The sequence below is a fragment of the Nymphalis io genome, chromosome 5 (assembly GCF_905147045.1).
Source record: "Nymphalis io chromosome 5, ilAglIoxx1.1, whole genome shotgun sequence".
Classification (NCBI taxonomy): Eukaryota; Metazoa; Arthropoda; class Insecta; order Lepidoptera; family Nymphalidae; genus Nymphalis; species Nymphalis io.
The window spans coordinates 12470280-12495910 of record NC_065892.1 but is presented as its reverse complement, the minus strand read 5'-3'; the positions used below and the strand labels follow the sequence as shown (position 1 = coordinate 12495910).

At 31.8% G+C, this 25631-nt stretch overlaps 1 protein-coding gene across 2 annotated transcripts in view; it reads left to right on the top strand.

Annotated features, from left to right (window-relative positions):
• LOC126768633 (four and a half LIM domains protein 2) overlaps positions 1–25631 on the top strand; it is a 156659-nt gene that overhangs the window by 37614 nt on the left and 93414 nt on the right. The window contains exons 1-2 of one of the 2 annotated variants that reach the window (XM_050486838.1): positions 22128–22814; positions 22885–22970. In XM_050486838.1, coding sequence (XP_050342795.1) covers positions 22128–22814; positions 22885–22970 — 773 coding nt within the window. Of the gene's footprint in view, positions 1–22127; positions 22815–22884; positions 22971–25631 lie in introns of those variants that run through there. The other variant, XM_050486840.1, reaches the window with a different exon arrangement.

Sequence of the window (25631 nt, the reverse complement as noted above, 5' to 3'; positions counted from 1 at the left end):
TATTTTGATGCGTGTATACCTAAAACGTTATAATTATTATGGCATTGTCGCATATCACTTTTTGACATTTTGCCAACGTTTTCTATGGTGAGTTTTGTGTTTCGTCTTAGAGAATAGCCCTACTGAGCCTAATCTTAAAGCCAAATTGGTTTTCTGAGATTAGAGATTAGAGAGACGACATATCTCGTTAAAAATTATGGAAAATATAATTATATGATTAAACAAATCAAAATAAATATATCTACTACTTTTAATGAAAATATATAACGAAAAACCTGCTAAAATTCAAATTTAACATATAAAAAGTTTGTTCGTATTTCAATAAAAATGATGCAGAAAATCCGTAAAAGTTAGTGGAATATAAGAAGAGTTTCAGGACCTATTATTCAACTTTACCTATTAGTAAACTTACTTATCTAGCTTTTTATCTCTATAAGGTTAATATTTTCTTTTTAGAACTTACTTCCGGCATTCATCTAGAGTCAGCTTGTTTTTCTATAAAAGCGTAAAATTAAACGAAGATGAGATGCTTAGGCTATTGATTTTATAGTATTCTATTATAATGTTATCATTTTAATTGTTTTCTAAAAACGTCATTTAAAACCCTTTCAAGGGAAGCTAAATATGAAACTTCGGAGCGTCCAACGAAAACTGTTGAAACTAAAGTCACAAAGTCAAAGTTTTAACGACGTAACGCTATATTCATTGCAATTAGCGAACAAATAACAATGACTTTAGATAAAAATAAAAACAAAAGTAAATATAAATATATTCCAAATTTTAAAATTATTCATTCTAATTCGTAAATAAACTTTATATTTTACTCAATAAATATTTATGAAAATTATTATTGATACGAATAATTAGGTAATTCAAATATAGTAATGAAAACAAAATTATTTCAATGAATTCCTACATTACATAACAATTGTAATAGTCTTACATTAAAATGTTTTTTAATTTGTCATTATTTGCTGTTATTATTTTATTCTATTATCATTCAACCAGTAGATATTCATAAAACATCAGATTTCGAAAACATTAATATAATTTTACACTACATACGTTAAAGGTCAGATTATCCCTACCATTACGCGCTTAATGGCGTGTAGGGTTGAAGTTAGGATAGCCAAATGTTAGCTTATATCTGGAGTTACCGGAAGTTTTATATTATAACTGATTTTTGTTAATATAATATTTTTCAATCAATTAAGAATATTCATAGCAAGAATTTAAGTAAATAAAACTCACAAAGATCAAGCACCGTAACCGTACCGTAACAGCCTGTGAATGTCCCACTGCTGGGCTAAAAACCTCCTCTCCTCTTTTTGAGGAAAGGTTTGGAGCTTATTCCACCACGCTGCTCCAATGCGGGTTGGGGGAATACACATGTGGCAGAATTTCAGTGAAATTAGACACATGCAGATTTCCTCACGATGTTTTCCTTCACCGTAAAGAACGAGACGAATTATAATCACAAATTAAGCACATGAAAATTCAGTGGTGCTTACCCGGGCTTGAACCCACGATCATCGGTTAAGATTCACGCGTTCATACCATTGGGCTATCTCGGCTCATCGAGCATGTCTAACATAAATCACAAGCTTGGTGGGGCATTGGCATGGTTGGCTAGGATTGGCAATTATTTACACTTCTAACAATGACAAACATACTCAAAAAAGACAATTTACAACTTTTAATATTTAAAAAAAAATCTGTTATTCAAGTTGCTGCAAACTTAAAAGAACCTTTTATATACCAAAATATCATATTAGGCACAGCAACCGCGTCAAATTGTATGAAAGCAAAGCATTCCAGTTTTTTATTACGTGATTTGATTTCCTGGGTTCTATTCTGTTTTGGAAATGATTTTTATGTCAAGCGTTATATCTTTTGCGATTTAGCTAAGCTGTTTTGTGCTATACTTTATCGGGACCTTAAAATGTATTTGGATTTCCTTTCGTTTTGTTTTCAACAAAAATCTAATATAGTATATATAAATATAATATAAACCTTATTTATAAATCACGAAACATAAATGAAATAATATTGCATAATGTAAGCCACCAGAAAATTATCATTACTCTGCTTATTTTACGACAACCGATGTAATCAAAATGTAACTCAAATATGAAATATATAGATGAAACAAAATATTTCTATTCGCACTACTAACTGCACTCGGTAAGGAATTTTTATTATCTATGAATGACGAAAGATACAGAAAAACATCCTATACTATTTATAGACTATAAAAACTTACCCTGCAGCCAAATATTTGCAAACTGATGACATTAACAATATGAAACAATCTTCTAACTTTGCACACTGGCAAAATGGCTAATAATCATTAAAAAAATGATCTTACACTGAGTAAGATCATTTTTTAGGACTTCCTATTATTATTTTAATAGCAACAAGTAACTTATGCTGACAAAATAGCTATTTTTTTTTTATAGAATAGGAAGGCGGACGAGCATATGAGCCACCTGATAGTAAGTGGTCACCAAACGCCCTTAGACATTGGCATTGTAAGAAATGTCAACCATCGCTTACATAGCTAATGCGCCACCAACCTTGGGAACTAAGATTTTATGTCCCTTGTGCCTGTAATTACACTGGCTCACTCACCCTTCAAACCGGAACACAACAATATCAAGTATTGTTGTTTTGCGGTAGAATATCTGATGAGTGGGTGGTACCTACCCAGACGAGCTTGCACAAAGCCCTACCACCAGTAAGCCGCTAATAATAATGCAATTAATAATAACGTCATATTAATTAGAAACTTTGATTTAATTCTAAATTAATCCTAGTAATTGAATAAATATGGTAACCCTTATCATAATGCACTCACCATGACAAGGAAACGAATATTGCCATGTTATGTTGATAACATTTATGAAATAAAATGAAACATTGTTTAGCCTTCAATAAAAAAATATACTGTACTTACTTCATCAAAGAAGATAAACTTAGTAAGTTCAAGACTAATCTGAAAATTAAGGCTGTATTTAAAAAAAGTACAAAATTGTGACTATTCATAATTTATATTTGAAAGAAAGTTAACATGAAAACGAATCTCAAGACAAAAACATTAATTCAAGAATGACTTCATAAGTTTAATGAATATTATAAGATGGAGTTGAGCAATGAATTTTAAAATTGTAGGGAAAATCCTCTTTCAAAATTTTCAGACGTTGCTAGACGCGCGAACTGCATAATTCGTTCTTTATTATGCATGACACCAATTTGTTAAAAACAGATGTCTACTTTGATACGACTTTTATATCTGTACAGTTCAAAATAGGCCGATCTATATACGCTGGTTAATATAATAGTTATGTATATACTAATATTATATAGAAAAAAAAAGCTGTGTGCTTGTAATCGGTAAACTCTGAAAGGATTGAACCGATGTTAATAACTCTTTCCCTATAAAAGGGTACTTTATCCAGAAGCAATTTATGCCGTATAACATAGACATATTTCAGTAGTAATAAGATTACAGCCTGTAATGTTGGTATTTGTAAAGCAAGCCAGAAAAAATCGCAAATGAATAGTTTCATCTACGTGCGTGTATATATGCACTCTTATAAAAACAAATTGAATTCTACCAGGGCGAGGCAACGGGCACAACTAATTAGATATAAAAATATATATTCTTGTAATGGTATGATCAGGATAGGTTGAGAGAGTCAGATAATCATAAGGGCTATAATATAATGAGCTTCAAGGCAAGTAGTTCATTTACAATGTATCTTTAAAGCAAATATTTATGGATAATATAATAATATCCTGGGACATTTTTCACACACGGCCATCTGATCCCAAATTAAGCTTGTACAAAGCTTGTGCTATGGAAACCAGACAACTGATATACTACATATACTACTTTTTTTTTTTTGTAAATACATACTTATATTGATAATTACACCCAGACTCAGGACAAACATACATGTTCAAGCACACAAATGTCTGTCCTGGGTGGGAATCGAACCCACAACCTTCGGCGTGAAAGGCAAGTGTTCTACCAACCACGCCAACCGGCTCGTCATATGGATAAAGATAAACATTCACTTCCAGATCAACCTTTTTACTGCTGATTTTTATTTAGTATCCTCGTTAGATATTAAATCACCATAAACAGATATCTAATGGCTAATAATATATATACAGCAAATCTTATCGGTTTGACGCTTATTCCACAACATGCTCAAATCCGAGTTCGTGGATATATGTGTGACAGAATTTTATCCTACGCACATTTTTCCTCACGATGTTTTTCTTTCATCGCCAAGCGAGAGATAAATTATACCCATTGCACTTAAAAAAATCAGTGGTACTTGACCGGATTTAAAACATTTTAAAATCTTATAATATAAATTCTTTCTAATATAAATTTTCTTCGGTTAATATTCACGTGTATAGCCAATGGGTCATCTCACCCTTATTTTTTTTTAATTAAAATATAAGCAAAATAAAATTTTACCCATAGTTTAAGAAGATAAGGAAATTATAAATAATCTGTTAAAAGTTATGTATTAAAAATCTATTGTATATGTAAATACAATACATATAATCAAAGATACTTTAATTAAATAGAGATTCCCCGACATTTATGTACTGAATGCGTCACTTCTGCCTGTCGTGAATTTATTACTCTGTGCACTAGATCTATCAATTTATTTGCAGACATGCTTCAATTCCTTATCGGAAGTAACGATAGCGATACATTATAGTGATCAACAATGTTATGAAAATAAATGGCTAATCGCGTAAACGAGCACAGAAAATGAAAAAAAAATAGGTCTTCGTTACACCATCACCAACAATTCTCTACGCTTTACGTGTCATAAAAATCTATATTTATAAATTAAATAATTATGTGTTATGTGATAAGGTATTTATTCAAATAATAAGCGAAACACGCAATGCTTTGATAATTTTTTCTCTGTTTATATTTGACACACACATACAGACTGAAAGTAAATGAAAAAGATACTTTTTTACTGTTATGACAATAAAAATATTCACTACAGTACCAATACGTACACGTATGTACGTAATTTCTACAAAAGATCCCGCTCTTCTAACTAATAAATATCTGTAATTTGTACAAAATTGTATATTTTACTGTTATTCTTTAAAAATTTAAAGAAAATTGCATTTGAATAACATACATATATCAATGTTTTTTTTTAATTTAAAATAGGAAGGCAGACTGGGAAATAGGGAACCTGGTGGTAAGTGGTCAGCGATGTGTATAGACGTTGGCACTGTAAGAAATATATCATTACATTTCCAATGCGCTACCAACCTACGTATGGCGTCTCTTATAGCTGTAATTACACTGGTTTACTCACCCTTCAAATCAGAACAAACCAATATTAAGTACTTATTGCGATTTGGTGATAGAATATGGGATAAGAAGGCGGTACCTACCCAGGCTGGTACCGTATGCCACCAAGTAATGTATACTTTATTGCTACTTTTAAAGGAATTTGCATTTGAATAATATGTTTCTTTGTATTATTATTCTCTTAACCCATTCAATTGAGAACTATGTTAATAGAATTGCAATATATAAAAAGCTTTCAATCTACGTCTTTACAGCAAACACTTTGAGTATTTGCTGTAATTTTTAATAGTCGACTTTTTTATTTCTATTTACATTGTTTGAGTAATGTATTGCTGCAGTTAAATAGTAAAAATTTCGGAACGAAGAGTTTAAGCTCCTAATAATATAAATTTTTAATAGAGCTCTATGTGGCCACATGGATGAGTTTCATAAACCTATAAATTAGTATTCACAATTAAAATGAACAACAACTAATTTCATTTTACTGTAAGTTCGATTATACGTCGATAATAAATATTATTACGTTTGTGATCTACGAATAATTCCACAGTAACAGCCTGTTAATGTCCCACTGCTGGGCTAAGGCCTCCTCTCCCTTTTGAGGAGAAGGTTGTGGAGCTTATTCCACCACGCTGCTCCAATGCGGGTTGGTAGAATACACATGTGGCAGAATTTCAATGAAATTAGGCACATGCAGATTTCCTCACGATGTTTTCCTTCACCGTTAAGCACGAGATGAATTATAATCACAAATTAAGCACATGAAAATACAGTGGTGCTTGCCCGGGTTTGAACCCGCGATCATCGGATAAGATTTACGCGTTTTAACCACTGGGCCATCTCGGCTTACGAATAATTCTATGTTGTAATTAAAATAATATATTTCAAGTGGCAAAGGGGTCAATTCTGCTCGTACACATAGCAATTGTAAAAAATACATTTAAGCAACTCCTTATGCCGTCAATGCGTCTCCATTACGATCTTAAGATTTTACGAGTGCGCTTGCATTCAAAATGGCTCACTCACCTTTAAATCAGAATACAACAATATCATTTATTTTATGCCAATCCTTGAGTAACGAAACGGCCAAGACACATTTCGAATAAAATGTAGGGTTTGTAGATAACTTAAGAAGATGATTCACGTAGAACGCTATACGCTATAATAAGGATTAGAGAGTGTTAGATTAGGGCGTGTAGAGCTAGGAAGTCCACCTCTCCATTTATTTATTTTTGTTTTTTAGTGCAACCAATATGTATGTTTTTGATGCGATAACACTAATCAGCAATATAACATAGCTAGCGCTATCAATAGTAGAGATAAACAAAACATAAAGAAACGTTTTTAATAAGATTAAAATATGGTAATTCTTATCCTACGTACATGTCTGATGATGTCATATGACTTTAATTACTCAAAACGAACGCTTAAATCGGAACCATTTGTAAAATAAATACAGTGCATTTGCATTATTTTCCTTTGCTGTGGCGTATTCGAGACAAATACAGCATATATTAGTTAGTATATATGTATTACAAATATATACTTTCTTTTAATATTTCTGATTAATTTATGCAGCTCAGGTAAGAAAAGCTTGAGTTAACTTTGTTAGCGCCAGTTTTAAAACAGACACGATTTGCATTTTAGTAAAACTCCAAAGAAAACTTAAGAAACATTGTTGAAAATATTATCACGAAGAACAACAAACGGGAATTTGCCTTACAATATTCTCTATTCGGTTTGCCCTTTGTATTTCGTCTTTTAATTTCATTTTACTAACTCTAATTTCGTATAAGGAGTTGCTAGCGAGTTGGAACACACCCCATGGGAAGTCATTCTAATAGAATTTCAAATATATATTTTTTAATTATTTTTCGATTAAAACGGTGATATTTATGAATAAACAAGATAGTTTATACATTTATGCTTGAAATTGATACTTAATAATATAGAATTGAAGAATAAACTATTTAAAACAAAATAATTAATAATATAATGTATGAATATCATAAGCTTTTGATGACACAAGAGGGACGGCAAACAAAATCAGGTATAACAATTTTTTTTTAATTTTTTTTATAAAAAAGCAGTGGAGATTCAAATCTTAAGATATAAAGCAATGTATATTTCTAGGTAAACCAATAGAGTGTCAAATAATAATAGTCATGATATAAAACTGTCTTATTTCTGCCACGAAGGCCTTTTTCACGGGAAACTAGTGAAATGCGCATAAATCGAGTGGTATACACTGGCATACAGTGGCAAACACAAGCACAATCTCTATTTTCTCACTCCTATAATGCGTTGAGTAAAACTGCAAACTTCGGACTGCTACTCAGGTTTTGCTGAAAGAAAAACCTAATAACTGTTTTCACTCCGAGTTTGAACATTATAAGCTACAAAACTGACAAGGCTGTTCTAATAACTAATAATATCAATACCACCGTCCATAGAAATTGTCGCTTATCTGAATACCACTTCGCTGCACCGTTTGTGCATAATCGAGAATTACTGATTGACTGAAAACGATCTTCAATTTCGGACAACAAGCAATTTTAATGATATCATCCCAAGCATTGAGACGTCATTATCTTGGCCTTACATTGAAGAAGCTATATGAGATTCCGATGGAGTATTGACATAGTTTCTTAGCACTAAGGTAGTCAATATTAAATATCATAACCTGGTAACTGACGTGTTCTCTGTTCGTCTGATATTTGAATATTTCTCTCAGAATTTGCAATGTGCTCTAATTAAGGATGAAACGATCTATTATATGCATATTTTCATATATAAAATTGTATGCGATCATCAAATTAACAATAAAAACCCGCTAAGTTTCATTCGTCGATTCTTCTCAGATCCGGTGTTTCTATTACTGTCGGAATTTTTTCTAATATTTAATTTAAAAGTTTAAAATTAAATGTAAAATAAAATTGTTTTTACAGATTTATTACTGTAAATGTCCGTTAAAACAAACGTAGAATCTACCAGATTAAATTTGTATTCCAAGACCGAACAAGAAATCCGACGATTTTTATTTTCGAAGTATATTTCTTTTTTGTAAACGTAGTTGATTATGACCGTCAAAAAATAACAATTTAAAAATATCCCCCTACTGGACTAAGACCTCCTTTTTTTGAGGAGAATTATTGGAGCTTATTCCATTATGCTGTTCCACACTATGTTGAAGATTTTCATATGACGCATGACGTTTCTCTTATGATGTTTTCCGTCACCGTCGTGCTGAAGATGAATTATAAGCACAAATTAAGTACATGAACATTCAGTGCTTCACTCGGGCTCGAACCCGCACGTATCGGTTTAGATTTACGCCTTATAGCGACTGTTCCATCTCATCTGGACTGTATGACTGTCGATTTAATGCAATTTATAAGCGGCTCGTTACGTAGAGAGGACTTAATGGATATTAGGTCACAGGGCTAATGCAATTCCAAATAACAGCTAGACTTGTATAATGAATACTTTTTTGTTTTATTTACATTATTTTTTTTTATGACTAAAGTTTCTTTCGCTAGTTTTTATTATATATGAGGTATTTTCTTTTCAAATTGGTGATTGTAACAGCTTCTGAATGTCCCGCTGGGCTAGGGTCGGAGAAGGTTTGGAGCTTACTCTACCACGTTGGTCCAATACGGATTGGTGGATACAGATGTGGAAAAATTTCAGTGAAATTAGACACATGAAGGTTTTCTTACGATGTTTTCATTGTTACCTCCGGAGATAAGATGAATTATAAATACAAATTTTGCACATGAAAATTCATTTGTGCTTATCAGGGTGTAAGCCCGGTTAAGATTTCCGCATTCTATCTATTACGCCATCTTGGCTCATAAGTAAGTTTGATGCTTCTATATTAAATTAACTTTATGTGAATTAAATTTATGTGAATATACTTTAAATGAGAATTCTTGTAAAAACGACTGATCTACTACTATATATGTAAAACTACTCTATATACTAACCAATATTATTGATTGTATTGTAATGAGGCTTTGGTTCTATAGTTTTAGAACGGTTATCATGTTAATATTTTTTTCTGCGTAGATGTAACGAAAAATCATAACTTTATAAGATGAGTCAACCCATGGAACAATTACAGTAATATTGTGTTATAAAACATTATTAAGACAACTTAATTGAGCACTCCATTCTTTTTTTATTTGAAATATATACTGTCATATATTCATACATTAATAATAATTAATCTTAAATGACCAATTAAAAGGCGCAATCTCAAAAATATCACTTAAATGTTACAATGCACATGCGAATATTTTCATTTTTATATTTTTAAGCATATGGATAATTGATAGTTAAGTTACAATTATACGACTTAACGTGTTTCGATGAAATTGGTTACGAGTCAATTATGAAGTGGAATAACACATGAAGTGTTTTTTGTATAATAGCGAAGCACGCTTATGATAGCTTGTATAAAATTATTATAATTATGCTTCCTAAAGAGTACAAACAAAGTATATTTTTACTCGACTGCCCAAAAATGAGTTTAATGTCAAGGTTCATGGACGTATGTATGTGACATTCCTTATTCCATGATAACTTTTAAATGCCTGAACAGGTTTGGATATTTGGGAAATCGTTAGCATCCTCACATCATATATTAATTCAATTATTAATTTAGAGCAGTCGTGTTTTTTTTTTTAATTTTTAAGGTAACTTTTTTTTATGAAATTAGTCACCAGATAGTAAATGACCTTAGCTCATAATATAAACAACTCCATAAACTGTCAGTGCTCCACTGACCATGGTAATTAAGATGGTTTATCTCTTGTCCCTGCAATTACCCTCACTCTTCAAGCTGGACCACAGTCATACAGAGTTTAATGTACTGAACATTAGAAAGCTAGAATCATTGATAACTAGACAAAGTAGAGACTTGTACAATGCACCGTATAGGTACAAACTGAATTAATTTGTATCTTTGCCTAGACAAGGCATAGCGACTACATATAGAGTTATAGATAAAACACGTGTCCATAAACAAACGTAATGCAAGTCAGTCGTGATATTACACATCATGATGTCATTTGCAATGCAAATAGCAGTGAAAGGGGAGATCTTGAACCGCACTACTCTTAGTCATTCATTGTAATATATAAGTAAAATAGATAGTTTTTATTGCTTTTAGAATAAGATTTATATTCCTATAAAATAAAGATGTATTCTAGTTTATATTATTGACTTTTAGATCGTTTGATGTTTTTTATTTTTTTGTGATTGTTAGATTTAAAGCGGATTTATTGTAATGTTTGTTATATGTTTACATAATAAAAAATATAAGATGTAAAAAAATACTGTATAAATGATTGCGATCGTGTCGAATGCGGTCAGAAATTTGCAGCATTTCTCCGTTGAAAAGCAATTTCGATTTGATGGAAGGAAAATTTATGCAATTTTCCTATTTTATTTACTCACAAAATAACTTCTCCGACTATTCTAATAACTTTAAAGATATGTGCTTCCAAGTCGAACGTATTTCATAGCTAATCATAGTATTTATATACTACATTTCACATTATAAAGATCAAAAAACAAATATCATCATATTATGATCGTTTTATACATAAATATATACAAATATTTTGTACAAATATAGTATTTATAAATCTCATTTAACTTTTTTTAAATACTTTATAATGTCGAAAGCAGCCAATAAAGTTCAGTCTTAAAGCAATTCACTCTGGTAGTTTATAAGCTGTAAAAACGTTTTATCCACGGCCCACAACAGGGCTATCATTATTTGGCACGTAAACCGTTGTTGGCTCGCAAATTCCAATTTAAAATTGCAGTAAAAAAATGCATTTTAATCGAAATTGATTTCTATGTATAAATTATTTAAAATACTGAATGTTATCATTCTATTCGTTATATTCGTTTATATGTATATAGGTTTTATTATATTAGTATTTCGTTTATTCATAATTACACTTAACTATTAACATTGACTAATAATATTAATAAAAAGTTTTAAATGAAAAAAGTGATACACATCTTTTTTTAAAGAATAATAATTAGATATTTCAAAACATTATCTGTTAAGTAACCACAGATTATATACATTCATATTATAAATTGATATCATATTTCGCATTTATTTTGTAACAGCATCGAAATGAAATATATATCATAGAGTTTTATCCGATATTAAAAAAAAAGAATAAAATATCTAGAATGTCACTGAATAAGCTTTATAACTTGTTAAACAAAACAAAACAAATTTCAATGACAACATATATTACGATAGATACATATAAGGCATATGGCATTTATATGCCATACCCTATAACGCGGAAGGTTATAGCTTTCTAGGTCAATAGCGACCTCTCCAGATGTTTTATTCCTGCCTCTTCGCTAGGTTTATGTGCTTGGCTATTCACTTTAGGTTAATGAAGTTAAATGTTACTTAGGACTTAGGAATAAACGTGTGTTTGTTAGATGATTAAGTAAAAAAATTAGTACAGGTTATTTTAACTCATATCGATGACTTGTTTTACACTGTACTTTTACAAACTTAGTAAACAGTTAAGGAATATTACAAAACGTCAAAAATAATGTTTATATATTACATATAGCACACACTCTTCTAGTAAGAATGGATACTCGAGCTAGAGTGGTCTCGCTCTGCCGTTTATTATTAGCTGACTTCTAGAAAGACGGACGCTTAATTCGGTTGTTTTATTCTAAATCATTATACATATTTATAAAGGACTAACAAATAATACTCTAGAAGATACTCAATTTTGTTATGCAATTGTCTTCAAAATGTCATACAAAGATAACAACGAATATTGTCTTAAGCCATACACGTTGTATATTGATTTTTTTAAGCGAGATATGTTTTTATTTTGTTTGTTTTTTTTTTTAGAAAACGACATTGTTTTTAAATATTTGACAATGATACTGGCATCGCGTGAGTGCACCGCTAATCTAATAATATCTCTTGTGCCTGTAATTACACTGGCTCAGTCACCTTTAAAAAAGGAATACAGCAGAACAAAATTTTATTTATTGACGAAGAATAATTGGTTAGTAGGTAGGTAAGCTACCCAAATAGGTCTATACAAAAGTTCAATCAATTCATGTTGGACATCGAACGCGTGAGTAAAATAGGATTTTATCACTTTTAATTACTTTTTAATAACATACAATTGTTTAATTAATTTTAGTTTTAACAATACAGCACCAAATTGCCTTATGGCAACATGTCCTTGTATCATCAGTTTGACATTTGGAGAGAGTCCCACAAAAACATTATGGTATATAATAATAGCTTTTAGCAAGGGATTGATATTGCACCGATTCCTGCTAAGGCTAAGCTATATTGAGAGTTTGATTATAATTCTAAAAGTGAATTTATAATTGAAATAAAACCACACGCGCAACACTAAGCCAACAGATTAACATGCTCAGATTAACATAATCATGCTCTCATATTCATAAAAGTAGGAACGTCCTGTTTCCCCATAATAATTTTCCAACAAACATGATGCGGTTTACCTACGATTTACATTTTCACGTGCTTTGCCAGAATTTCATCCGACACATGCATGTTTCGTTTGCTTTTTCTACTTAAAAAATATTTTCAATATTGAAGCGTAATTAAATATTAAAATATAAAGAAGAAGTATTCAAAATATAACACAACATTACTTTATACGTTTTGCCTCGGTTGTTGTAAGTGTGAATTAAAAAACGAGTACTCCGATATATATGAACTATATTTTATAAAGCTCAAGTATAAACGTGCGTTAGAGGCGAAGTTCGGATAGTGACTCGAGCACGTTAGCATGCAAGGAACATTATGCAAACTAATCAAAAATGCTAACGTGCTAAATAATAAATGAATTTAGTATAGCTTGGCAGAACATCACATAAGGTTCGTACCTGAAAAAAACATTGTTAATATTGAAAATAATACAAATAACCTAAAGTTAAATAGAAACATCTAAGGAATTTCATAGCAACAAAGTTAAGTAATCATTTCATAGTAATCTAAAGGCCGTATAGATTAGAAACAAGTACTAGATAGGCTTAAGTAGGTTCAGTTAGGTCATACACCCACAAATAGCCGGTCGAACGGCCTTAGTCGTCTGGCCAAATAAGGCTTACGGAAAAGTATTGTGTTACAAGATTCCATAAGAGGACTTAGTTCGAATTACCTTCAAACATGATTGCTATAATATTTATATCATAACAAGCTGATTTTTTCCTTTAAGAACATAAATTATTTTTTTTATTATTATTTCCTTTAGCTAATATATGTTATAAATAAGTTCGAGTCATGGCTATAGTTCTTTTATCAAATAAGGAATAATTTTGTTATGCCTGTGTCACATTTATTAAAAGTTAAGATTTTTTTATCGAATCCGGAGATTTATACCGACGCATAATCTAGATTCCAAGTTACCACCCTGTCAAATTTCATTTCATGAAATAGGTTCAGTGGCTTAGTCTTCATGAGGTTACAAGCAGACATAGCAGACAAGAAAAAAATACATATCAACTAGACATTAAAAGTAGCTGACTAGGTTTAAGAATAAAACAAATTTGCAGCTTCGAGTTATTGATTTCGTTCAAGCACTCCATAAACTAGTTTGGTAGTTTTAAAAAACATTTCTATCTGATTTTTGAATCAACTAACCAAAGAACAATAGAGGTAATATCGTCAACATATTGGACACTCGGCTTTGCTGCAATGCAGTCTCATTTAGCTGCATGCCTTTCGTTCCTTTGGGCTCGAGTCATGAAATATATGGTTTTGATATCCTATGAATAATATAATTTTCACGAATAAAAATTGTATTTTGACGATTCCATGAATTGTATAAAGAATTTACATATATTTAAATAGAGCTTTTCTAAAACCATACGATTTTTTTTATCTTTATATTATTATTTTAATTTATCTTGCTCTGAGGAATTATTCTCTCTAATTCCTGCTTCCCCCTTCCTTCTTAAGTCCACGCGAGCTGGTTCTCGATGTCACCGCCTAACTGTGACATCAATTCCATCGCGCACAAAGAAATTTGGCAACTCCTTTCTTTGTCGCACTACCAAAGAATGGAATTCCTTACCAGCTCACGTGTTCCCCTCCTCTTACAACCCGGGTTCCTTCAAACGAGGCGTGAAGAGGCATCTTGCGGGCCGGCAAGGCGGGGACGGCTAGTACAGAACATTCTTCCCGACTGTACTGGCCGTCGTCGCGTTTGGACTCTACTACCACTTACCATCAGGTGGAGTAGAGTCATTTGCCTTCCCGGGGCATATAAAAAAAAAAAAAAAAATCTTTGTTATATTTATTACATTAAAAAAAACGCACAACTGAAAATAATACAATAGACAAGGAAAAGTAAAAAATAAAAACATATATGCACCTCTATAGTTACTAAGACCACTTGAAATTTCTTGTTCATTAATTTAAAATCCTAAAAATCCTTGATGTTGATGATGTATTAATGTTTTAAATTTAATGTCGACCTCATTTAAATAATAATCATAAATCGTAACTTTTGTTTGTGGTTATGTCGCAACAAAATTGACATTTATTATACCTAAAGTAACGTGCGTTTAATAAGAACAATAAAACGATTTGGACAACTTTACCGCCATATGACGACAACTCTGTTTCCGCTTAAACAGGAAACTGTAAGCTAAATAATAATAGGTGAATGACAAATATTTTACAAAATTTCAAGACATTTAGGTCCTTTTTGAAAACAATAAATTAAATATTTACTACTAATAAGATCAGTTAAGATCAACATATTCTATTCGCTGAATCCATCTCCATTCTGTTAAGGGATTAGTGTCTAACAATATCAGGCATTTGATCTTATTACGTCTACCGATAATTTAATCAACCAATTAGTGGCTGCTAATCATGCAGTCAGTCCATATGGCTTACCGAATTGTAGATGCTGTGTTATCTTATGTTACCATAACAAGAGCTGGTTAGATCAAGCTACGTCGTGAATGTATTTACCCATGTCAAACTATACTGAACTTAAAACCACTCGGTAAATAGTATCAAAATAATAAATACAATAGTACTATCGTTAGAGGTTCAACAGATAAGTATCTAGATCTCATTCATGAGGTTTCTGCCTTGTTCTTTGTGTGGGTCTAGTTCATTTGCAGCCAAGAGGTAAAAAGCGCCGGAACTAAATTCAGATAGGATAATCAGTCGATTTCTTAAAATATCACCCTGACCGCTGTGGTCTATCATGCCGAGGCTTAAGCTCCTTCCGCTACAAGTAATTATTTGTGTAAAATATATTTAAGCTTATATATATATATTAATTATGGTAAGTTTAGTTGGTTATATTACATAATTATACTTGATTATAAGCATTTTGTATATGTGAGTACGAGTTTAAATTGTACTTATAAATAGTATAATTATATATAAGCAGTAACATTTTATAAAAGCAATGTTTCAAAGTAAACAAAATGTCTTTGGATTCATCTCTTGTTTTGTCAGCGATCTTCTGTGAAGTTCTGAGGCTATAAAATAATAAGAAAGCTAAATCTAGAAACTGAAACGAATTCTTACTATTGTTTTTACAACTATACTATAAATATTATTATAAATTTTTAAAATTGACAATATCAATTGAATATATTGCATTGAGTATGTTAGTCGTAAGCTACTTTGAAGCTGTATGTTTCACAAGTCAAAGAAAACTCAATTTCTGTTTTATCGGTAAATCTATGCGTTCTGTTGACTGCAGAAGCAATATTAATACTCTGCGTTCTCTTTATTTTATTGGTGTGAATTTGAAATAAATATATGACAACTTAATCTAATACTAATGATAAATTCTTGTTTTATGTGTTTAATATTATAGTGCTCTTAATATCATTTATACAGTAAAAGTTAATGGTGACTGTTCGCATCTCGTTTATTTAAATAGATTATATTATCGTGACTGAAAGGTGTCGAAGCGTATCTTCACACAAATCTACCACCATTACCAATAAATCACCATCACTATTATTCTTTATACATTTAAATTTTGTTTAAACTTTGTGTTAAGATCCGAGTTAGTCCAGTGGCTGGAACATCACGGTAGTATGCGAAAGTGTTCCCGTGGCGCTCCTCGTTAAGACGGAAAGGGTACCACTAAGATAAGGCCGATGTTCGGGGCGCACTCGGCGCCTTGTCACCGGCGAGCCCCACATACCCTCCACTAATCCCGTGGGGGAAACGCGTAACGCGTTTTTCCAGCGAAAAAAAAGTGGCTAGAACATTAGAATCTGAACCGAAGATTTTGGGTTCAGCCCCGGGCAAGCTGTGAGTATACCCACCAATAATAAGTTCAAGGCCTTCGCCTTTTCCCAGTGGGAGGTATTCAATTTTATAAAAATGCAAGCAAAAGCTTGCATTTTTTTATTTTAATTCATTTCGGTCCTAAAACAACTATCACGAGCCGGTAAATGATTAGTGGAATCAAAATTATTTTCAAATGGAACGAGATTATGAATAACATTATTAACGGTAGGATAAACGGGTTATTTTTTTTTATTCTTATTTCCATCTTGAATAAGGACGACGGTAATGAGCCTCGGGATAGTCGTCGCTCATAGACACAATTTTCAACGACAGCAATAACATCGATTGACTACTATTAATAATGTCCTAAACGTTTTATAATTATATAATAACGCTTTTAGTGTAAAATTATCTGCAGTAATCATACATCATATTATATAAAGTGACGTCATCGTATGATCTATCGAAGCTATTCAGTGGCCACATATCGGATGACCGCGCAATATATTCGGAACGCATAATTAGTAACCTTGACTTGTATCAAGCTTGAACAATAAAAAAGGAAAGCGTTGTGATATTTATCGATACATATTTTATAGCTATCGTTAATGTTACTGGTGGTAGATCTTTGTGCAAGCTCGGCTGGGTAGGTACCACCCACTCATCAGATATTCTACCGCAAAACAGCAATACTTGGTATTGTTGTGTTTCGGTTTGAAGGGTGAGTGAGCCAGTGTAATTACAGGCACAAGGGACATAACATCTTAGTTCCCAAGGTTGGTGGCGCATTGGTGATGTAAGCGATGGTTAACATTTCTCACAATGCCAATGTCTATGGGCGTTGGGACCACTTACCATCAGGTGGCCCATATTCTCGCCCGCCTTCCTATTATATAAAAAAAAAAAACAGAAATTACGTAAAAATATATTTAAGTATATTTATTTAAAATAGGTAGGTGGACATATGGCTAAAGCTAAATTGCCACCGCGTATAGACACTGGCGGAGTAATATCTATATAAATATACGTATGTTAACTTTATTTCTTAATTCTCCAATGCACCACAAAGCTGGAGAATTTAGAAGTTATCTCCTTTTTCTGTTATTACATTGACCGACTCATCCTTCAACCCGGAACACTGCAATACGAGGTTTCGATCTTTAGTGGTAACATACATACAGCTAATATAAAGCCCTGCCTGCAATAAAATAATATGTGCAATGATAAGCTTAATGACGATGCCTAGTTTGAATTACTAAAAGAAAAACGCACTAGGCGTCATGAGCGGGCTTCAAGCCCCCGCCCAACTGGGGGCGCGTACACTTGAGTGTGAGTGGAGTGCGGCCGAAGGATCCTCTCTCGCATTGGTCTCTTCAGTTATAAACGCAAGTGCCTTCGCGATGCTGCTTAAATCATCTGTCAAAGATGCAGAGGCCTATATTAAGCTTAATATGTGTATGCAGCTACCGAATGAGTTACAAATTAATGCGAAATATTAAAAATACCGATTCATACTGATGTTATTTTTAAAAATTGAACAATTATTATAAGTATTAAGATAAATGTCGTTTTTTAATCGTTAGTCGGCTAATAAGCAATTAAATTGCTATATCTAGTTTTGACGGTCCGATATCATTAATACAGTGATGTGTAATGGAGTGTAGCGAAATTTTATCGAATCATTTATTATTATATTCCTAATATCAATTTCTTAAAGTCGTATAGTTTTCATTGGAATTAAAACTAATGAAAATCTATGAAGAAAATAAAAATATTATTCAATTAACAAAATGTGTTATTGATAAATACATTGATAGGAGAATGCATTATTTACATTATTCATATGTTGTTACTTTTGACAATGTGTCTGTGAAAAGTTTTTAAAACATGTGTGTCGTTCTCGTACATTTGTCTTTGTAGTAGTAATTTAGGCGGGAAAAGTGCGGCGACACTCAGACTCTAACTTTCAGATATCTATAGCCAGATATCTTTCAGATATCTTTAGCGGGATGGTAGATAAATTTAGAATTTACTTTTGTTTCCCTCCATCGCCGAGCAAGATAATATGATTATCATTTAAGCATTAAAAAACTTATTGATATTCGCTTGGATTGTAATTCGTGATCTCGACTCATCGTCATCGTGTGTGCATGATAAAAATGCATCTGGGTCGTGTCTGTTCATAAATTATTATATTACAGTAGCGTGTCGCTCACCTTGCATATTATTAATTTGTGAAGTAAAACACGAATAAATAAATAATTAATGGGGACATTACGTAAATATAGTTTTGAAATGCAAACATTAAGATTAAGCCAATATAATCTTACAATCTGTGCTTGCAACACCAGCAATGCAGCTTGATAATTAACGTATAATATTCTACTACAGACTATGAGCCGGTTCTGTAAGAACGTTTTAAAAATATTATATATTTGTAGTCCACACATCTCAAAAGGCAAGCATTATTTTAGTTTCTTTTTTATTATTTAATGGAAGAAAAACGACTGGGACAGATGCGTCACCAAGCTTGAGAACTACGACCTTTTGTCCCTGGGGCCTGTAGTGACACTGAATAATACACCCTTTAAACCGGAACATAACACTTCTAATTATTGCTGTTTAGCGGTTGAATATCTGATGCGTGGGCTTGAACAAAGCCCTACCCCCACGTATAAATAGTTTTTTATGCTTTGTTGACAACAAGACCACTTATCCATTTGAAAATCCAGGAATTTGAAAGTTCCTGCGCCTGAACCCTTTCCAATCGTGTCGGATTGCTGACCCATCGAACCATAAAGGGCGGAATAGAGAGTGCAGCTGGGCTTGCACACACACATATGTACTGTAATATATCCGTGTAAGTGTGTATTTGGCTAGTATCCGCTGAGGATGGACGCCGCATCCGATATCGGTCAGGAAAACATCATAATTTTAGTTTTATGACATCAACCTAAATAAAACAAGATTACATTCATCCACCATGTTTCGAACGAATTTTATTTTTTTAATTTAGAATACCGTTTATGTATCAACGCAAATATTATTGAGACTGTTAAGATTCTAGAGATTGTTAAGACTATTAAAAACACATTTTAATATTTTGTCATAAACCATATAGATCGATTGCAACACCTTAATATGAGTAATTTTATTTGTAAAAGCATAATGAATGAAAACATATGTTTCTACTTTCAAATGAAAACGAGTAGCATCGTAAAGACGTCGTTACTCATTACTTAAACAAACAATCGGTATCTTGATATGGCAATGATATCACTGTTTAATCGATTTTTACATAATAATGGCGATTTATTATAAATCCTCTTTTTATTTCAATGTGGACTCAATGTGCGGTTTTTAATATCATTAGCATAGAGGTATTACCGCCTAACAAATAATGCAAGTCGCAGTTTACATCCCTTTGGCTAATGTCGTTCGCACTCCTAATGCAAGCGTAACAGCGGAGTCAGCCGCGACAAGTAAAATAAGGAATTACACTATCTAGATGCTAATATGTGGCTGGATCGTGGTAAAAGCGCTTACTGGAGCCGGGATGCTGCATCCACTATAGACAACTATATTTAAAGCTCGCAACATTCACTGTTACTTTTCTCTAAAAGATGAGAGCAATCAAAGTAAAATAAATAGCACTTCGTATTAAATATCAAGTTAAACAAGGCACGACCGCTTAGTCTCCGGGGATTCAATGAAAAAAAAAACAAGCATAACGCGTATGAAGTAGAAAAAAAGGGTATAGATAGATTCAGAAAAACAGCCATTGCTGGAATATTATATAAACATGTTCTATGTAAGTTTTAAAAGTAACATTAATGAATTATTCATTCAATGAATGTCATTTTGTCTTGCGTAATAAATGTTTTTTTTTTTTTTAAATCTTCGTTATTAATTAAAAACCATAAATATTTGGGCAACTTGTTGTATAAATAATTTAACTATATCTATTTATAAGTGAAACACATATATCTAAACATAAAAGTAGATCATGTTGATAAATACTATTTATTACTCATTAACTATATTTATAAAATAGATAGGCTCTTAACTTTTCTTACCTTATACAAATACTATTTTTATAATGGCATCATTTTGAAGAATCGCTAAAATTGTTGCATTTCAATACAAAAAAAAAACTAAATTCTTCATTGAATTGTAGATGGCGCTATGGTCGCTAAAACTGAATACTTGCATCGTAAACAAAAGTTCCGTTACTGCAGTCTCTCGAGACTCAGCTCAATTAATTTAAATCTTTGGATAAAGATTTATATATACATGCTTGAATCCTTTAATATTGCTATTTTTTAATGGGACAATGACGAAAGTAATTTTTTTTGTGTAATATTGCGTTTAATGTAACATTTAAATTACAACATTTAGAAACGTAGGTAGCACTTTAAACACACAATTTCGTCCTGACTTTTTACTATAATTAACACTTTATTCATACCCTATTATTCAGTGTATTTCCCAAATAAATAAAAGCTCAATATGTAAATTTTAAAATACTACTGACTTTTTCAAATAGTGCCCAATTTAAGATTGTACAAAATACAATTAGTATTATTGTTAATAAAAAATGTAATGTACAATTCTTATTTTGGTTATAATAATAAACGACATTGTTCTATGGTTCATCTACAAATTTACTTACAAAGTACTGCTACTCATCCATAGATGTCGCCACGCTTCAAAATTATTGCTCCAACATATGTACAATTTCCAATGTACAGATGGCAGCACTGTATAGTAATAAACTATAAAAATATTATAATTACTTCATATTCATAAATTACTTATCCGGACATTGTACTCAAATTACATACTTAGTAACCATTGTGTTTTCACAATAAAGTCAGTCACATTGAAACAGATTGAAATTACTAACAAGGGGACTTAACAAGCGATTTAACCCAAGGGTGTTGCAATTTGTCGAGTCATTTACGATGGACACATTTAGCTACGTTGTTTGCATGATCGTAAAGAGTTCACACCCTCGTTCGTGTATCCAACCACCATGCCCACCACCTACGCATGACCTCTTCTTTTTCCTATAAAGGGAATGGTTAATAAACGAAACTCAACGATTGGGGTTCAATGTATAATGGTCAAGAAAGACCTCGTACGCCCACAAGCAGGTTACCATTATCACGTCACCCTTACAATTCTATTGTAACAGTAAAAGCGAGCTAGTTCCCCATCGTCACTGTACCGTGTAACTGTCCCGTATAACCTAAACCTTTCCAACAGATAAAATCGTATTTATTAATTGTGGGCAGACAGTTTAATAAAATTAACAAACACACATTATATGTAAACGGATTAAAAAGTGTCTAAAAATGTTTCTAGATTGAAATGAACGGGCTAGGATCACACATTCTAAAATTTGTAAAGCTATTCTTCAATCAAAAAATAAATAAAAGACAAACTATGTACAACTTAAAACGTAGACGAGAATCTGTTGCTTCAGTTTACAGAAAAACAACTAAATTTCTTTCATCCAATACTGCAAACTTTTTAAAAAAAACGTCGAATGCAAAAAAGCAGAATCTGCTATCAAGAATAGTAGAAGAATATCAAAAGAATAATGATAGGTCTAATGGAAACTGTAATGAAGAAGATAATGATGATGGCAATGATGATTTAGGTGAAAGAGATCTAGACTATTACCTAGGAGTCAGAGAGAAAGTCACTTATTGGAGAGATCCCGCAGGAAAGGAACAGATAAGAAAAGATTATCTCCTTTACCACTGCGGTGTTACTGAGGAAGATTACGAAAAGAATTACAAAATAACGAATCTCCCCAAGCCCTCCTACGTTACCCATCCAAAATTAAAACAAGTGCCTTTTAAGATTCACAAAAAACACAAGAAAGCACACAGCTTCAAAGAAGGCGTAGCTGAGTCGTGGATAGAGAAGAAAGGGATATTCAAGTTATTTGGAAATAGACGAGACAGTGACACAACTTCGGATAGTTATAGTGAATGTGATTCAAACGACGAATCAAAGGACGTGAATTTTATTGATTATGATAAAGATGACGATGAGGAAATGATTTGGAACATGACTGATAACTTTAACGGCCTCAGTACTATCGAAGCGTTGAATAAATTATTGGTAGACTATTTAGGTGTTGTTAATTTTTCTTCTTGAACTATTCATTCATGATAAATTTCTTTGTTTTCAGGGAGTTCGGATAAAAGAAGTATCGGAGGGTAGACCCTGCGACAACTGTCCGGAACTTTGTCCTGGATTCATATCACACCCTTGGAGGTAAGTGATTTTGTTTGCTTATACTAATATTTGTTATAAGAACCCTTATGTTAAAAATATATTAAACAATAATTTCTTGACGTATTTATTATCTAAGAAACGACTAAATATAAACATATAAATATAAATTGTCCTTAATGGGCCTATTCATTAGTTTAACAAGCATAACCAGTAGATACACAATGAACTCAAATAGACCCAGTAATCATGGGCAGAGCGGCGTTATCGTACAATTGGGCCGACATCATCCGGGTCACTGATAGCATATCTGAATTCTTTCATTAATTTCTCAAACGTGATTATAAATAAACGTGCAATATATAATAAACAATCGTCAATCAGAAGAAAAATATTGCAGCCTTGATCGTGAGGTCGCAATCACAAGCTTCGAATTCACTATTCGCTTATTCGTCATTACTCATTGTCAATCGAGTGTTGACTGTGAGCAGACGTGTCACAGATAAATATGTGTCTGTCATTGAAACAGTTAGAGTGGGCGGAAATATACCGTCGTGTTATTAAACAAGATAAAGAAGATGTGCAAGAGAGGAAGATACAGAAGTTTCCGTCACGGGAAAGGAACTATGCGGTCCGACGCAAGAACAGCAATAACAACTTCAGGCCTCATGTGAATTGCCAAACGTGTGCCAAAGTAGCCTTGGAAGAGAAAACATGAATATTTTTGTGTTTAAGTTATGACGGTGAAGTGATATTATATAAAGACTGCGTCCATTGCTCAAAATTATATTCTATTGTGATTAAAATTTCCTACGATATCGATATGGCAGTGCAAATACGAAACCTGAAGAGATCGTGTTACATATTAAATATTTAAAAAAAGTGTGTGTTATTCTAGATCAAATTTCTAGATATACTGGATAATTATAATATTATTAATCAATTATGGGTACATACGTTGTTGTCTTATATTTAAATTGTTAATTTTGTTCGTGACGTCTGGTAATTTGTACGAGATATGTGACAAAAAATAGTATTTTTACATGAAATAACAACAAGCGAATAATAACTTTATCACACTAATATTAAGAGTTAAACTTGTCTGTTGACTCGAAACAATGTGATCTAAAGATGAAAGTAAGACATTATGAATATTGAAAGGTATAGACTATACATTATTATAAGATTTTAGCGATAAGAGGTAAATTCAAAGATGATATTTGTATAACGTAACAATTGTTAGTGTTTATTGTTGCATAAAAGTATAAAGACAAAAATGGCTCAAGGCCTATCTCGAATATAAATGTTACCTTAAAAATAAATAAATTTAACATTTAATCAGTCTGTCATTTTGGTTCCTTTGACGTAGATAAAGATAAAAAATTAACATGTGGTTTATAGACGATAAAATGATATAAATACAGATTATACTTAGACTTATGATTAGCGTTAATATGGCGTCGTCAAATTTCAACAGTCTGCCTTGAAAATCGTTTATCTAAGTACGAAACAATAACCTTCTATTATCAATAAATGAATAAAAAATAAGAAACATTTGTCTGTTGAAACTAATAGATTAAAATATTAGATCTACTAGCCATATAAATAAAAAAAGGCCGTACTAAAACATATAATTAAAAATATAATTTTAGTTGTTTAAACTATTATATTTTTGTTATTAAATTCCAAGAAAAGAGTAATATTTTTTTATGTTGGCATCATGATGATGAAATGATATTAATTGAAGTTTTGTTATTATTGAAATAAATAATATATTTATAATCAATTTTACACATTATTAATCGTTAAAACTTTAAATAATATATTATTTAATTACCTTTCAAATATAAAACATCACAGATTCCTTTTTTACTCAGTAAAAACAATTTTTCTAAAATTCTAAAATTAATTCATGTAATAAAAAAGAGTAGTTAAGACAAAGTAATCATAGTAACACAAAGATTACTTCATTTTAATTGAAGTTTGTTTACAAAGCCGACTTGGATTTTAAATTTAGGTGTCGACATGAAAGTGTTTATGAAGGTTAGTTCTATAGAAACTACTAAAACAAATTATTCCGCACTACCTATTAAAACATATTTTATGCAAACAGAACTGCAGACATTTTTAAGTGTTAATTGGATTCGAACGACTTGAACACAACATTTGATAACCTAGGCGTTTAGATTAGTTGCGTAATTTTTTATGAATATTATATAGGCCAAAGATATTGGCATTGTGATTAAAACCCAGATGGTTCAGTGATTAGAACACGTGAATCTTACCCGAAGACTACGGGTTCAAAGTCCTGATAGCATCCTTGAACTTGCCTGTGTCAAAATTTTGTTTACATATGCAAAACACCGCTACGGTGGAATAAATCATGAGCGGATCTGATGTCCAGACGAAAAATAACAAAGCCCGTCCACTAGATGAGTCGTAAACATACGAATCACAAACGTACATACATGTGGAAGTGTAGTATTGCAAATTTAGGTCATCGGTTCGAATCTAGCTCCAGATGTGATTAATTTTACATTCGATTTTGATTGGTTACAATCCTTTTTTGTGTTATGTTACATTCTATTATTATAGAGCCTCAAATAGAAATTCTTAAATTATATTATTACTAGAATTCGCCCACTGCTTCACTCGTGTTTTATTCATGTTTTTTTATTAGGCTTCAAGCTTGCTTCATACAAA